This window comes from Mastigoproctus giganteus, chromosome 5 (genome assembly GCF_048544385.1).
Source record: "Mastigoproctus giganteus isolate SK-2022 chromosome 5, ASM4854438v1, whole genome shotgun sequence".
Lineage (NCBI taxonomy): Eukaryota > Metazoa > Arthropoda > Arachnida > Uropygi > Thelyphonidae > Mastigoproctus > Mastigoproctus giganteus.
In genome coordinates this window covers 170,233,279-170,247,650 of record NC_143579.1, presented here as the reverse complement: position 1 = coordinate 170,247,650, position 14,372 = coordinate 170,233,279, and the positions used below count along the sequence as shown (strand labels likewise).

Below are 14,372 nucleotides of genomic sequence, written 5' to 3'. Positions count from 1 at the left end.
TTTTATACCCCCTCGTATATTCCCTAAACCAATCATAGCTCATTCTGAACAGCTTTATTACATCACTTTTTTTCTTCCTAACCTGTAATCCCATCTAATGAGCCTACAATCTCAGTACTTTCCTGCTTACATAGCAATTCCTATATGGGGACAGAGTCAAATGCTTTGTTAAAGTACAGGTAACAAAGTCAAAGTCACATCCAGTACTGAACATGAGTGACACTGTCATAATATTTTATCAGGTTAGTTAAGCAAGATTTTTCTTTACCATGCTGTGTTCCCTTGAGAACATTTCAATGTAAATGACTTTGTATTCCCATTCTTAATCACTATGTCCAAGAATACCTACCTAGCAATAGGTAGGCCCACCTTTTGCCCAGATAAGGGCTGTCAAACAGCAAGGCACTGAGTCCACTAGTTCACAAAAGAATTCCACAGGTATTTCCATCCATGCTTGCTGCGCCACTGTCCATAATTCTGTTGCATTCCTGGGTGGAGGATCCAAAGCTCGAACGGACTTTTCAACAGCATCCCAAAGATGCTCCACAGAGTGCGTCCAGTGAATTCTATGAATTCACTGGTATCCCATGAATTCTGTCCTTTCAGTGTACATTCTCACCGCTTCCCACAAAAGAACTAAGTATATGACATTTACAAAAGTCATATGAGCTATTGTACAGTCTGACCTCAAGTTTTCTGAGCAGTGCAGACAAGCTAAGTCATGAGGTTCTGTTAATGATATTCAGATATTTTGCCAGCAGGAATAAAGAGGCTTTAATTTTTAGATTATTATTCACATGTCATAATGTTCAAAGCTGTAAATAACAGCATATTACTGATCATTTTACATTCATATTAATTCTTATTTTGGATTTCTGCATACAGGTGAACTAGTGTTTATCACTACAATGTATGCATTATTCCAAATAAATAAAAAAAAAAAAAAATTATCCTGTTGTATAAGGGAATGGTTAGGCCACACCTTGCGTACTGCATACATATTTAGAACCCTCATTTTAGGAAGGATATATACCTTTTGGAATGGGTGCAGTGAAGAGCAACAAGATTAGTTAGGGGCACAAAAGGGTACTCTTCCCATCTAAAAAAAAACTTGAGTTCTGCAAATTGCAGTATCTGGAAACTAGTCATTCTGCAAAGAGACCTGACTGAAGTATTTAGTATCCAGAAATTTGCTTTTGTAAAAAGTGCTGTGGAAGTGGGTAGTTTAAATAAATTTAAAGGATTGGGCAAATTACTGGAAGGGATGGAAATTAAGTAAATGAATTTTTACTTAATTTGTAATGGCTGCTGTACCTCCTTTTGCCTCCTTTCATCATTCTACTACTACTAGGAATATATTTACTTACAAACTCAAAAGTTTTCCAATAAACAACTCTTTAACTTTTGTAATGCTGATTAACAATTGCTTACAAACATAGATTCTCCTAACAATATATAAGAAAGTAAGGAAAAAAATGAGCTTTCATCTGTGAAGACATTCAAAATGCCCATTCAATTCATCATCTATATCAGCTCATTATCAGTAACTTTCCTATATCTATTACATAATGGTTCCAATCCATTTGCTTTTTTTTTTTTTTTTTTTTGTATTTAATACATGGGAAACTATTTATTCCTTTCCTTTGGTCTCTTTGCCTGTGATTTCTCATATTCAGCCTTTGTCAGCCTAACTAATTCTGTGGTAACTACAGGGTAATCCAAAAGACGGTCAATCCATAGTATATTTTCAATTTTATTTGAATGGTTTTTATAAATATAATTAAGATTATAATAAATGTTGAAAATGTTCTTCTACCCAAATGTAAACACAAACCCTTTTCACTGTGTTTCATAAGAATCGATGCAGTGTTGTGAACAGTTATCAGTGAAATTTATCATTCAATAATGACTTTTAGAGTAATTCTTCCAATGTGTGAAAGTTGTTAGTGCATACTACCTTTTTTTTAAGTAGTTCTCAGGATAAAAATCTGGGATCATAAAATTTTAACTATGCATATGTATGATGCTGTACCAGGGTAAAATTATGTGTAACTTTCATAGTAATCAAAACACTACTGGTTAGTGAATGAAAGCTAATATATAATGGTAATGACTGCACGACATCTGGAGAGGACTAGCACTGGTACTGTAGAAGTTAGCACCAAATACCATCAAATTGTAAATAGTATATTAACACTTACAATTTGGTTTGCATTAATTTTGAATCATTTTGTGTTATAATCATATGCGTCAGAGCTTTTCACTGATCTATAACTGACTCTTTTTTTTTTTTTTTGTTGTTGTTGTTGTTTTATTAAACTAGCCAGTTCCTTATTTATTCACCTTGGCCCCCCTGCCTTATACTATAATTTCTTAAAGGTATATAATCTTTCTTGATTTCCTTGACAATAGCTTAAAGTTATTCCACAATTATTCTGTGTTTGTCATCCTTCTGAGTTGATAGAGGCCATGTAGTGTCTTAGATTCTCAGTTTCTTTTTCTGAAATGAAACTTCTGCCCTTACCTTTAACAACTGAAACCTCACTGATCATCATCCATCGTAACACTCTATGATGACTCCCACTAAGGATTCCTATACTATCATACTTTTCACAATCTTCTGGTCTGTAGCACATCCTATTCTCATTTTCCCTTTTGTTCCTATTACATCACATCCCACAGAGTCAATGCTGGCATGCCTTAGTTCTGAATCTGGAAATGCATTCACTCTTACCACATACAGACTACTTTTTACAATAGCCTAACCCTACCCATCCTCACCTGTTTATCTTTCCTACATACACTGTACATGCCATAGCAAAACTCAACATACCCTATTTCTGAGTAACATTAGGTTTATCTTAGCCTTATTATGTTGGCACCTGTTATCCCATCCGAGAATTCAAACTCATTCATTCCATTACCAACACTGCTAACATTGCTATAAACACAGATTACACTAAAATATTTGCATATTGTTTACTACATTAACATATCTCTAAAAGTTATTTAGGCTGGTTGCCCTAGCTTCAGCTTCCTGTTCATCTGAACTATCACTATCTTCCATAATCCATTTCTAATGTCAGAAGACTCACTGATTTGTGGTCTCACAAAAAAAAAAAAAAAAAAAAAAAGTGTGTGTACCCTGTACACACGAAAGATGTTTTATGTGAAAACAACTATGACGAAATTCAGAACCGTTTTAAAATCGGACAACTAGAACCAAAGTTATGAACAATGAACATTTTCTGCTCACACCCACTACTTATTGATTTATTCTACCGAATCAACATTAGTGACATTAGCATTATACTGCAGTCCGAAATATTTAGTATGGATGATGTAACATTTTATACTCACACCTGCTACTTACTCTTCCGAATCAACATTTGGAAAAGGTTAGTGAAATCCAAGTCAATAGCCTAATTACCCATTTGTTGAATAGCATGATGTCTCAATCATGCAACAATACAAGTATTTGTATTGTTGAATTGCAGAGCAGATGAGTTTAAATGGTCAAGCTCCTTTTCTTTACACCGACTACTATTTACATAAGAATGTGCATTGAGAGTTCGAAAGGAGATTTATGAAAAAATATTTCTGTTCTGTATGCTACATTTGCGATCGTCTATGGTTTGAAAATGACACAAAGAAACCAGCTGCTAAAGATTCATCATTGATGCACACTGCATTTCCCAATTTTAACGTCGACGGGATCCTTGTGTGTAATAGCTGCAGAGGATCACTTTAGAACAACACCATTCCAGCGCTATATAATTGTTGAATGGCTTTGTCTACCCAGAAATTCCATCACATTTGCTGAAGTTGGATGTAGTGACAGAGAGGCTTAGTTTTCCTCGCCTACCATACACGCATACAGACAATATGGCATTCTGGGCCAAGTGATCAATGTGCTGTTTCAGTCAACATGATGATCCATCGCTTGCCAAGGGAGAGCAACAATGATCATTGTGTACATGTGCATATAAAATGCAAGAAAATACACAAGTCGAGCTATTTGATCGGGTTAGTAAGAAAGCGAGTGATTAAAGCATGGCTTCTATATTTGGTTGAAATGCTTCTCTATCGATTGTATCAAATCATGATAGATCAGTCATTCTTAGGTGACAGTCACATGGAAATTAATTTGGCTAAAGATGACATAAGTGAAGTGGTTCTGATCGAGGAAAGTCTCATCGCCCAAAAACAAAAGTTGTTGTGGAGCAATGATAAATATCTTAGAATTGTCCCAGGAGAAATTAATGTACTGCAGAGCTTACTGTTTGATGAGCATGCAGAGGAAGTCTCTTTTCCCAGAATTTATCTTGGACAATTCAGAGAAAATTTCATGTGACTCTGTTCATGATGGCAATGAGCGAGCTCACACGATCTAACCGACTCATGGTGTTACTCCATATCATCTCCTTTATGTAGCAATAAATATAATGAGATTGAGAATGAGAGACTCTTTAACGGGCTTTCAAATACACAGGTAAAGATAATAAAGTTACCAGCGGGCAAGTTCAATCCAAAGAATACATTAACAGCTACACTGAAAACAATTTGGCCTTCCTAAGGACAATTTCAAACTTGATCTACTACTGGGCTCAATGTAAGTGTGATCTATTTGCTATGATTAGACAGCTCAGTAAACCTACAATATTCTTGATTCTGAGTGCCAATGAAATCAGCTAATGATAACTCACTAACTTTGATTTGGTACATCATTTCCAAAAATAACGTCATTCCTGCTAAACATATATCAGCTAATGATGGTAACTCATTAACTTTGATTTGGTATGTCATATCTGGAAGGATATGACGTAAACAAACATTTGAAGAAAAAAAAAAGGGGGGGGGTTAGAATACAAAAAAAGTAGAATGACAATTTTTGTTTCTGGCATTCTATATAAACTTTGCATTGTTCTGCCACTTTAATACTAACTGTTATGTAATGTTATGGAAATCATAAGTATCTGAAGTACACTGGATTTATATAATTTATATTACAATATGGCAAAGTCATTGGATATTTTATTGCTATTTCTATATCAAAAAATGCAGGTAGAATTTTAATGTAATTGGACCATATGGTTTCAGATTAACCTGTATATATTAACTACTGTGATGTTCTTTTATATAATGTTTTTCATAGTGATATTGAGAGTTTTAATAAATTAAAACAGGAAATATGTGATTCTTGATCTATATGAAAAAAATTATCTGAATTATTAAAAAAAAAAAAAAAGTACTACTTATTAGATAAAACAGCAGAAAGAGCAAAACATACTTACTCTGAACATTTAGACTTTAAGTAGGCACGTGACAACATTTTACAAGGCATCACCTTTTTATTATGCAGAAAAGAGAGATCTAAAAAAATATATATATAAATTGAATGAAATTAATAGAACAATTTGAAACTTTTAAAATTTGTAACTTTTTGAACTTTTTAAAACTTTTCTGAACAATTTGAAGCTTTTAAAACAATTTGTTTTACTATGCAATACTGAGAAATCCAGATCATTCAACATATTCATATAGTTAGGAAATGATAATGTGTGGTTAATATCTATTAAGATAAAAATATATAAAAAAAAATCTGTAAAGACACTTTTATACCACATTGATTTGAAAAAAAAAAAACCAAAATGGGGTTTTTGTTGCTATTTATATCATTTAAAAGCACAATATCAGCAGCAAATTGTTATCAATGATGTTTTCAAAATAAAATAAAATATTTTCAGTTTTATTTATTTATTTTTTTGAACATTTAGCAGCAGAGTGGTATTTTTCTTCTTCAAATCCTATCATGAAACCTATTACAGAATTTGGAAAGAATCCTGAAACTTCACCAGATAACAATTCAGTATCAGTACTGTGCCTATAAGTGAAGCAACTATCAATAAAAACCTATTTTGTTTTTTCCAATCCATGTGGTATAAAAGCATCTTAACACATTTGCTGCCTTTTATATTTGTGAGGGTCCTTTATGTGTGACTTGGGGTGCTGGACCATGTAGACACTACTTTTTATTAAATGGAAGGGATTTAATCTTTAAGAATCATCACTCCAAGTATCACCAGTATCTGTTTTTTTTTTTTTTTAAGCATTCTAACATCAAGAGATGCATCTGAATGAGACTCAGAATACAAAGTACTTAAACAGAATTCTATTTCAATATTGGATGACATATTATAAAGAGTTGATTCAATGTCATCAGCTTCAACATATTGTCCATCTCTGTTCCCTTTCAGTCCTGATGTCCCAGGCTGTGGATCCATCATAACATGGCGCCTCCGTAGCCAGGTGGGCAGGAGCAGCAGTGCGTAGCACATGCTTCTTTATTAGACTGGGGTTCGAGCTCGTGACCACAGCCTATCCCCGGAGCAATATGGCCTTAGTTGCTAATGCTCCTAAAACCCAAAAATAACAAACAACAACATCATAACATCCCTTTAGGATAAAATTTAATAGGGGAAAAAAACCAAATCCCTTTTATGAAAAATTTTATCAGAAATTTTACACACATTAAGTCAGTGTTAATCAACATTTTCATTCTTGCGGCACACTACAATCACTATTATACTCATATATATTATATATACATATATTATAATATTTATAATATATACACAGGGTGATTCACTACCAGTGCGACAAACTTGCAGGAGGTGTAGGGGGCAGAAAGATGAATCGGAATCACATAGCATTGCAGGGTCCGAAATGTCTTCATCATGCAGTAGAGGACATTGAACGGGAGGTCGCACGAACAGCGATCCCGCTGGAAGTCAGCATTTGCGAACCGTTTCTGTTGAAGAAACCAAGTAGCAAAAGTCCTCCGGAGTGGATAATCCACAGGCTCCAATGATTGGACGCATTGCAGATGGTATGAACTCATTTGGTTTGTTGACAGTATCCTCCATACAGTGGATTGGGAAATACCCAATCTTTGGCCTATCGCTCGAGTACTCATACTCGGATTGCCTTCTGCAAGACGTAGGGCATTCTCCTCATTGTCTGGCGTCCTCGTCATTCGCTCTGGATTCATGGTACCTCTCGTGAAACAACCAGTCTCATGTAACCTTCTGTGCACACGTGTGAAAATCGTATGATGAGGAGCATGCCTGTGCAGGAAACGTTCCTGGTACAAGCGCAGAGCGGCGCACCTGTTACAGTCCGCAGCTCCATACACGAGGTGCATGTCGGCCAGTTCAATGTTTGAATACTCATCCATCCTACTGCCTCGGGAACCAGTTCACAAATGCTGACTTCCAGCGGGATCGCTGTTCACACGACCTCCCATTCAACGTCTTCTACCGCATGACGAAGGCATTTCAGACCCTGCAATGTTATGTGATTCCGATTCGTCATTGTGCCACCTACACCTCCTGCAAGTTTGTCGCACTGGTAGTGAATCACCCTGTATAATACATATCTTCACAAACTGTAAATTATACAGTATCAGCAAAAAAACCCCTTCCCATTTCACCAATCCGGTCACTCCAAATATTTGTCTAGTTCAGCTTTAAATTTATTTAAGCTATCAACTTTCACAATAACAGATGGAAGTCTGTTCCAGCAATCAACTACCTGCTGGGTAAAGGCAAACTTCCACACATCTATTCTACAACTGTCTTTCCTCAATTTGAATCTATACCCCTTCATGTTCTTAATCTCAGCAAGTGGAAGAATCCCATCAGCATTGAGCCTGCTCAAACCATTCAAGGCCTTGTACACCTCGATCAGATCGCCTTGTAGGTGCCTAGTTTCCAGATGCTGCAACTTGCAGAACTTAAGCCTTTCTTTGTAAGCGCACCAATCTTGTTGCCCTTCTCTGTACTCATTCTCGCAACTCTACATCCTTCCTAAAATGAGGCTTCCAGACCTGTACGCAGTACTCAAGGTGTACATTGCCTTGCACAAAGGTGCACAAGGTGTACATTGCATGGTGTACGCAGTACACCTTGCAATGTACCTCCAAAAAATCACCTCCTTGTCTCTGCTAGCAAAATTCCTATATATCCAATTATTATTCCTATATATCAAAATTCCTATATATCAATATATATATTATTTGTTTTAAATGCTTTTAATGTCTCATTTTTGAACATACATGAATTGCATGAAACTTAAAATTAAAGAAATTATTTAAAAGAACATACATGAAATTTAAAATAAAATTAACATAATTATATAAAAACAAAAAATATACAACTATAACATTTTAATCAGTGAGACAGTTGGGTTTGATGGAAGGCACAGTTTTTCAATATGAGGATTTATTGTGGAAAGGCTTACTCTCAGCTCCTCTTCTAATGACTTTAGTCTCCTCTTTTTTTGTTTAATCTCGTTTAAAGCAGAAAACCCTATTTAGCACAAGTAGGAAGTGGAAAACAGCAATAAAATTCTAATTGCCTTTTCCAAAATTCGTGGAAAATCATTTTGAATTTTTATCCAAAATTTGCTAATATTAGTGTTAATAAGTGAATTTCTAGCAACTGGTCACTATGAATCTCAGCCAATTCTTCTTCCTCTTGCAAATCAAGTTCTAACATTGGAAGGTTTCTTGTTGCAAATGAGTCTCTTACCCATATATATTTTTTGGTATCAAGGAACGGGAAGTAATGCTCAATTTTTGTCTTTAACAGCTCTAATGTTTCAATTATTACATTAATTATTTCAGTATAATTCATTTTGGTAATCAAACGAAACATTTCTAAATTTTTTTCATTTGCATATTTTTTTCATATACTCAACTTTTCTTTAAAGGCAAACAACTTGTCAGTAGAAGTGAGTAAATTTTCCTCTGAGCCTTGCATACTAATATTTAATTTATTTAGCTGCGCGAATAAATCTGCTAGAAAAGCTAATTTATAGCACCAAATTTCCTTACTTAAGTAATCACAAAATTCTGATTGCTCCGTGAAAAAAATTAGCATTTCCTCATGCAACTTTTACATATGCATAAGTACATTTCCTTTTGATAGCCACTGAACTTCAATATGCATTATTAAAGAAAAATAATCAGACTCCAGTTCCTCGTATAATTTTCAAAAAATATTTTTTGTGGTCTAGTTTTGATATAACTGACCATTTTAACCACTTGATCAAGTACAAGTTTTAAATCGGGTAAGACTGTCTTTGCTACTAGAACTTCTGTGTATAAAACAGTGTGTCATAATAATATTTGAAATGTGTTGGTTTACTAAGTTTACAAATCCTTTTAGTGCTCCTTTCATCGTGGGAGTACCATCGGTACAAATGTCAACACATGACTTCCATAAAATACCACACTTTTGTAAATAATTATTTACAAAAGTATGATAAATGCAACATCTGCTAGTCGAGTAATAACTGTATAAAGGCCACACTAGCACTAGAGATCAGGTTAAATGAGCATTGTGAAATATTCATACATAAACTAAGATGTTATATAATTAGATCTACATTAAGAAATTTTTCTTAGTAATATAATGCTAAAATAAAAAAAAAAATATTTAAACAAAGCAGTTTTGAATCTATGAGAAAATTGATATATTAAGCAAAAATATGAACTTCTCAGGGCCTAAACTAAGGGATTTTTTTTTAAAAACACAAATTTTTAAAAAACAAGACAAAAAATTAAACACAAAGAAAACTTCTTATTATAAAGCAGTCTTTCAAAATAAATCAACAAAGTAAGCAAACTATGAAGCTATGAAAAATTTAATATTAAGTAAAAATTTGAGAAACTAAGGCTGTTGTTGGTATTGTTTTTATGGCCTATTAGTATCTTAAGTCATGTTGTGCCAGTATATTATGTCTGTACTTTTCTTTGTTATGTGAGGCTAAAAACTATAAAATAAGGACCCCCTTCTCCCCCCAAACCGATATTCGTATACTGGTTAATAACAGCTCCAATTCAAGAGACATTTTAGAATTCCTCCACTCTACAATGGAGAAATCAAACATGAACCCCTCTAGACAAATGAAGAAATTAACCATTCACATAGCACTACACTCTTTCATAGTATCACTAGGCATCATTCCTATATTTTATTTTTTCTTCACAGATAATCAAAAAGAGGAACAATATTTTTCACACCAACTACTAATTATTTCAGCAACTCTTAGAAAACTTTAAAAACAAATTACTTTGTTCTATGTCTTCTTTAGATTCTTTGCCTTGTTCTTCAGTTTTATGTTATTGCTAGAATGTTTCTACACCTCAATATTATAGTCTGTGTATACTGTGTAAGCAAAAATTTGTATTAAAGAAATAATCAACAAAGAGACCAACATTATAAACCAGCTTTCATTAGTTCTGATATTCAGACACTATAAAAGTGTTCAAATTTGTAACTGGCAATGAGCAACTAAACATTTTAAAAACTTTTCTATAATATTTTAATAATCAAAATAATTTGAGCTTAATTTGGAAAAACCAGAATGCTTCAAGTTTAATTCTCTAATAAGTGGAATGGCATCCAGTGCATATCAAGCTAATTTCAATATTAGTAATTTTAAAATATACTGACAGTAGTAGTAGTGGCATGTGATGCGAGAAAGCAAGCTTATGAGCTTATGCAGCATCAGCCAAAAAAAAAAAAAAAACACACACACCATTCCCTCCAAATGCCTGTCTAGTTCCTCCTTAAATTTATTTAAACTATCAACTTCCACATTGACAGATGGAAGTTTGTTCCAGCAATTAACCACCCACTGGCTAAAGGCAAATTTCCGCACATCTATTCTACATCTGTCTTTTCTTAATTTGAATTTATGCCCCCTTAGGTTCGTAATCTGAACAAGTGGAAGGATCCCATCAGAATTCAGTGTGCTCAACCCATTAAAGGCCTTATACACCTCAATCAGATCACCGTGCAGGTGCCTAGTCTCCAGCCACTGCAATTTGCAGAATTTAAGCCTCTCTTGGTAAGAGGATCCCTTCATTCCCCTCACCAATCTTGTTGCCCTTCTCTGTACAAACTCAAGCAAATCTACATCCTTCCTAAAATGAGGCCTCCAGACCTGTACGCAATACTCAAGGCATGGCCTAACCATTGCCTTATACAGAGGGACAATCACCTCCTTTTCCCTGCTAGAAAAATTCCTATATATCATTGACAAAACCCCATGACCTGCCCTGGCAGCCTGTCTGCATTGCTCAGAAAACTTCATATCTCACTGCACAATTATTCCCAGGTCTTTTTCATTTTCTACCACCTTAAGTGTAGTACCACACAGTTGGTACGTTTCTCTGGGGTTACTTCTAACCCATTTGCAGTACTTTGCATTTGTCAAGGTTAAACTTCAGTTTCCACTTCTTAGCGCCCATCGGCCCAAATTTTCTAGATCCTGATGCAGTAGCACACTGCTATTACTGTCATTAACAACCCTGCCAACCTTTGTATCATCTGCAAACTTCGACACTAAGATTGATATACTTTCATCAATATCATTGATAAATATACAAAACAACAGAGGACCCAACACCGAACCCTGTCGTTCCACTAATAACATTAACCCACGAAGAGCAGCATCCACTGATTACCACCCTCTGTCTTTTCCCACTCACCATCCTTTTATCCATTGTAGCAACTTACCCTTAATACCATTCTGCTCCAATTTGTACAATAGTCTTCCATGCGCAACAGTGTCAAAAGCTTTCCTGAAATCCAAATATATGATATCAAAATTATTTTTTTGCATTCAGTTCCTTTGTAACCACATCATAATATCCTATCAAATTCGTCAGACAAGACTTTCCCTTAACAAACCCATGCTGTGTCTAAATTATTGCTGCAGTCTTGTCTAGATGATCCTGCAATACATCTTTAACCAGTGACTCCATTATTTTACCCGGAACAGAAGTTAAACTAATTGGTCTGTAATTACTTGTGTCACCCTTCGATCCCCCTTTGTGAATTGGGGATACATTTGCACATTTCCAGTCTGTGGGGACCTCCCCTGAGTCCAAGGATGCTCTCATAATTATGGCTAAGGGTTTGCTTAGTTCCTTTGATGCCTCCTTTAATAAAACTGGATAGATTCCATCCACACCAGGTACCTTTCTTATGTTTAACTTCAACAATTTCTCCTCCACATTGCTCTCAGTTATTACAAAATCTTATTCATCCAGTTATTACATCCTGCTACAATTTGATAACCTTCTACCATTTTCAAACCTTAATAACTCCTCATGTGTGAATGTAGATGCAAAATACTCATTCAGTTTGTTTGCTATCTGAGCAAGATCATCAACAGTCGAACCATCGATATCAAGTGGACCAATCAGATTCATCCCCTTCCTTTTAGAGTTTATATAAGTAAAGAAATCTTTGCTGTTTTTCTTAGCATCTTTTGCCAAAGATTTCTCGTAATCTGCCTTCGCCTGCCTAACCTCCTTTGTGACCTGATTACAGACTAGCTTATATCTGCCATAAGCTTCTGAGTCGCTTGATAATTTATATGAATCTCATGCCTTTTTCTTCCCTGTCACAAGTCTCATTAGTTCATTTGATAACCATTTAGGCCTAAACCTTGAACAATATTTCTTAATAGGTATGAAACTTTTAGTAGCACCCACGATTAATTCCTTGAATGCTTCCCACTTAGAATTTACTGTTGATAATATTGTCAGTTGATCCCACTATACAGAATTTAAGAACTGTCTGAGACCACTGTACTCACCTTTACGGAAGCATCAAAGTACTGCAAAAAACCTTGGGAGGTGCACTATGGCCACAGAAGCCGATGCGCCAATAACTACCAAAATAAAAATTAAAAAAAAAAAAAAAATTACGGAAGCAAAAACCCTTTCCTTTATCCCTGATGGTAATTATATCTTTAAGTAAATCCCACATCAGTACATTGTGATCACTGCCACCTAGTGGTTCCTTTATCTGCAAATTCTTAATACACAAATGATCACTGCTGATAACCAGATCAAGAGTATTACCCTCTCTGGTTGCCTGTCGAACATGCTGCTGCTGCAGAAAACAATCATCCAATAAATACACAAAAGTCTTACTAGTGTGTGAGTGACCAACCCACAAGTTCCAGTCAATATCTGGGAAGTTAAAATCCCCCATTATAAGACATTCTGATTTACTAGCCCACTATTTATCTGTACAATTGTTCATTGTACTCATTCTGATATGGTAATTACAATATTCAGTTTCTGATATAGTAATTAAAGAGTATATTTTTTAATGCAGGTGGAAGTAGGACTATGATTAAGGACATTTCACTATATTCTTAGCTTCAAAGAAAGTTTAGTTTAGAGTTCTGAAACACTAAACTAAATTTAAAATTAAAACTGCTGTTAAGTTCAGTTATCAGGCAATTCTACTAGTCCTTCAAAAGTGGCAAGAAAATAAACTGCTTGCACTATATGAAAGGATACAACAACACATTGTGTTTTGCACTTGCTGCAACCATTTGAATTTTAATTGAAACACCCTGCAACCAGTGTGTTTCAGTTAAAAAAACATGGTTGTAAGCAACATTTTCTCTTCAGTACATAGCTAATCTTCAGTCTGCTGGAGGCAAAAGTTCATGATGTTGTAGAGCGGATATCATCTTTTAAGGGCACAAAAGGTGATATTGTTGTAGACGTTGGCACTAATGATGTTAAGAGTAGGAGACCAGTGGGATTAATTAACAGATACAGGTCACTGTTGAAAAAAAGCCGTGAATTAGGGTTCAATTTGAAAGTGTCTGCAATTCTGCCCAGACATGATAGGAGGGAGTATGTGATGAGAACCTGTCGATCAATTCGGCCCTGGAAGGATTGTGCAAGGTTCAAGGGGTAGAATTTTTTTCAGCCTTTTCTGTACTTGTTAACAGGAAAGACTGCTTCTACAGGGATGGGATACACTTCAATAGAAAGAGTGCAAGAATATTTGCTGATGCTATCGAGGCAGTGTTAGGTGGGTCGGAAAACTGCTAGCTTAGGGGAATACAAGGACTAATAGATTAACAGTAGCCACTGGCAGAGGTGAAAGTGATTCTTGCACTGCTTCTATAGTAATGAGCAGCAGCCTGGAAAACAAGATGCAGGGTATTTCAGAGACTGCTGGGAGCCATTGCAGTACAAGTAAACACATGGGTTGTGTTAGGGTAGCTAATAATAGGAACAATTGGATGTATACTTCCATGTATACCAATGCTAGGAGTTTGGTAAATAAATTTGATGAATTTGAGGTATTGCTCAAAGGGATATATTGTTGGGATATTAGAGATGTGGTGTCACACAGATATAAGGAATGCAGAACTGGAATTTGGGGAGTACAATGTGTACAGGAAGGATAGACAGGATAGGAAAGAATGCTATTAGTTAAGAAACACATAAAATCCAAGGCGGTACAGCCAGTTGACATCACTGG

The 14,372-nt window shown here is 35.2% G+C and overlaps 1 protein-coding gene across 1 annotated transcript in view; it reads right to left on the bottom strand.

The window, feature by feature from the left end:
• LOC150085836 (nitric oxide synthase 1-like) overlaps positions 1-14,372 on the bottom strand; it is a 44,138-nt gene that overhangs the window by 23,201 nt on the left and 6,565 nt on the right. Inside the window, exon 3 of the mRNA XM_090374713.1 lies at positions 5,295-5,373. Coding sequence (XP_090230839.1) covers positions 5,295-5,373 — 79 coding nt within the window. The remainder of the gene's footprint in view (positions 1-5,294; positions 5,374-14,372) is intronic.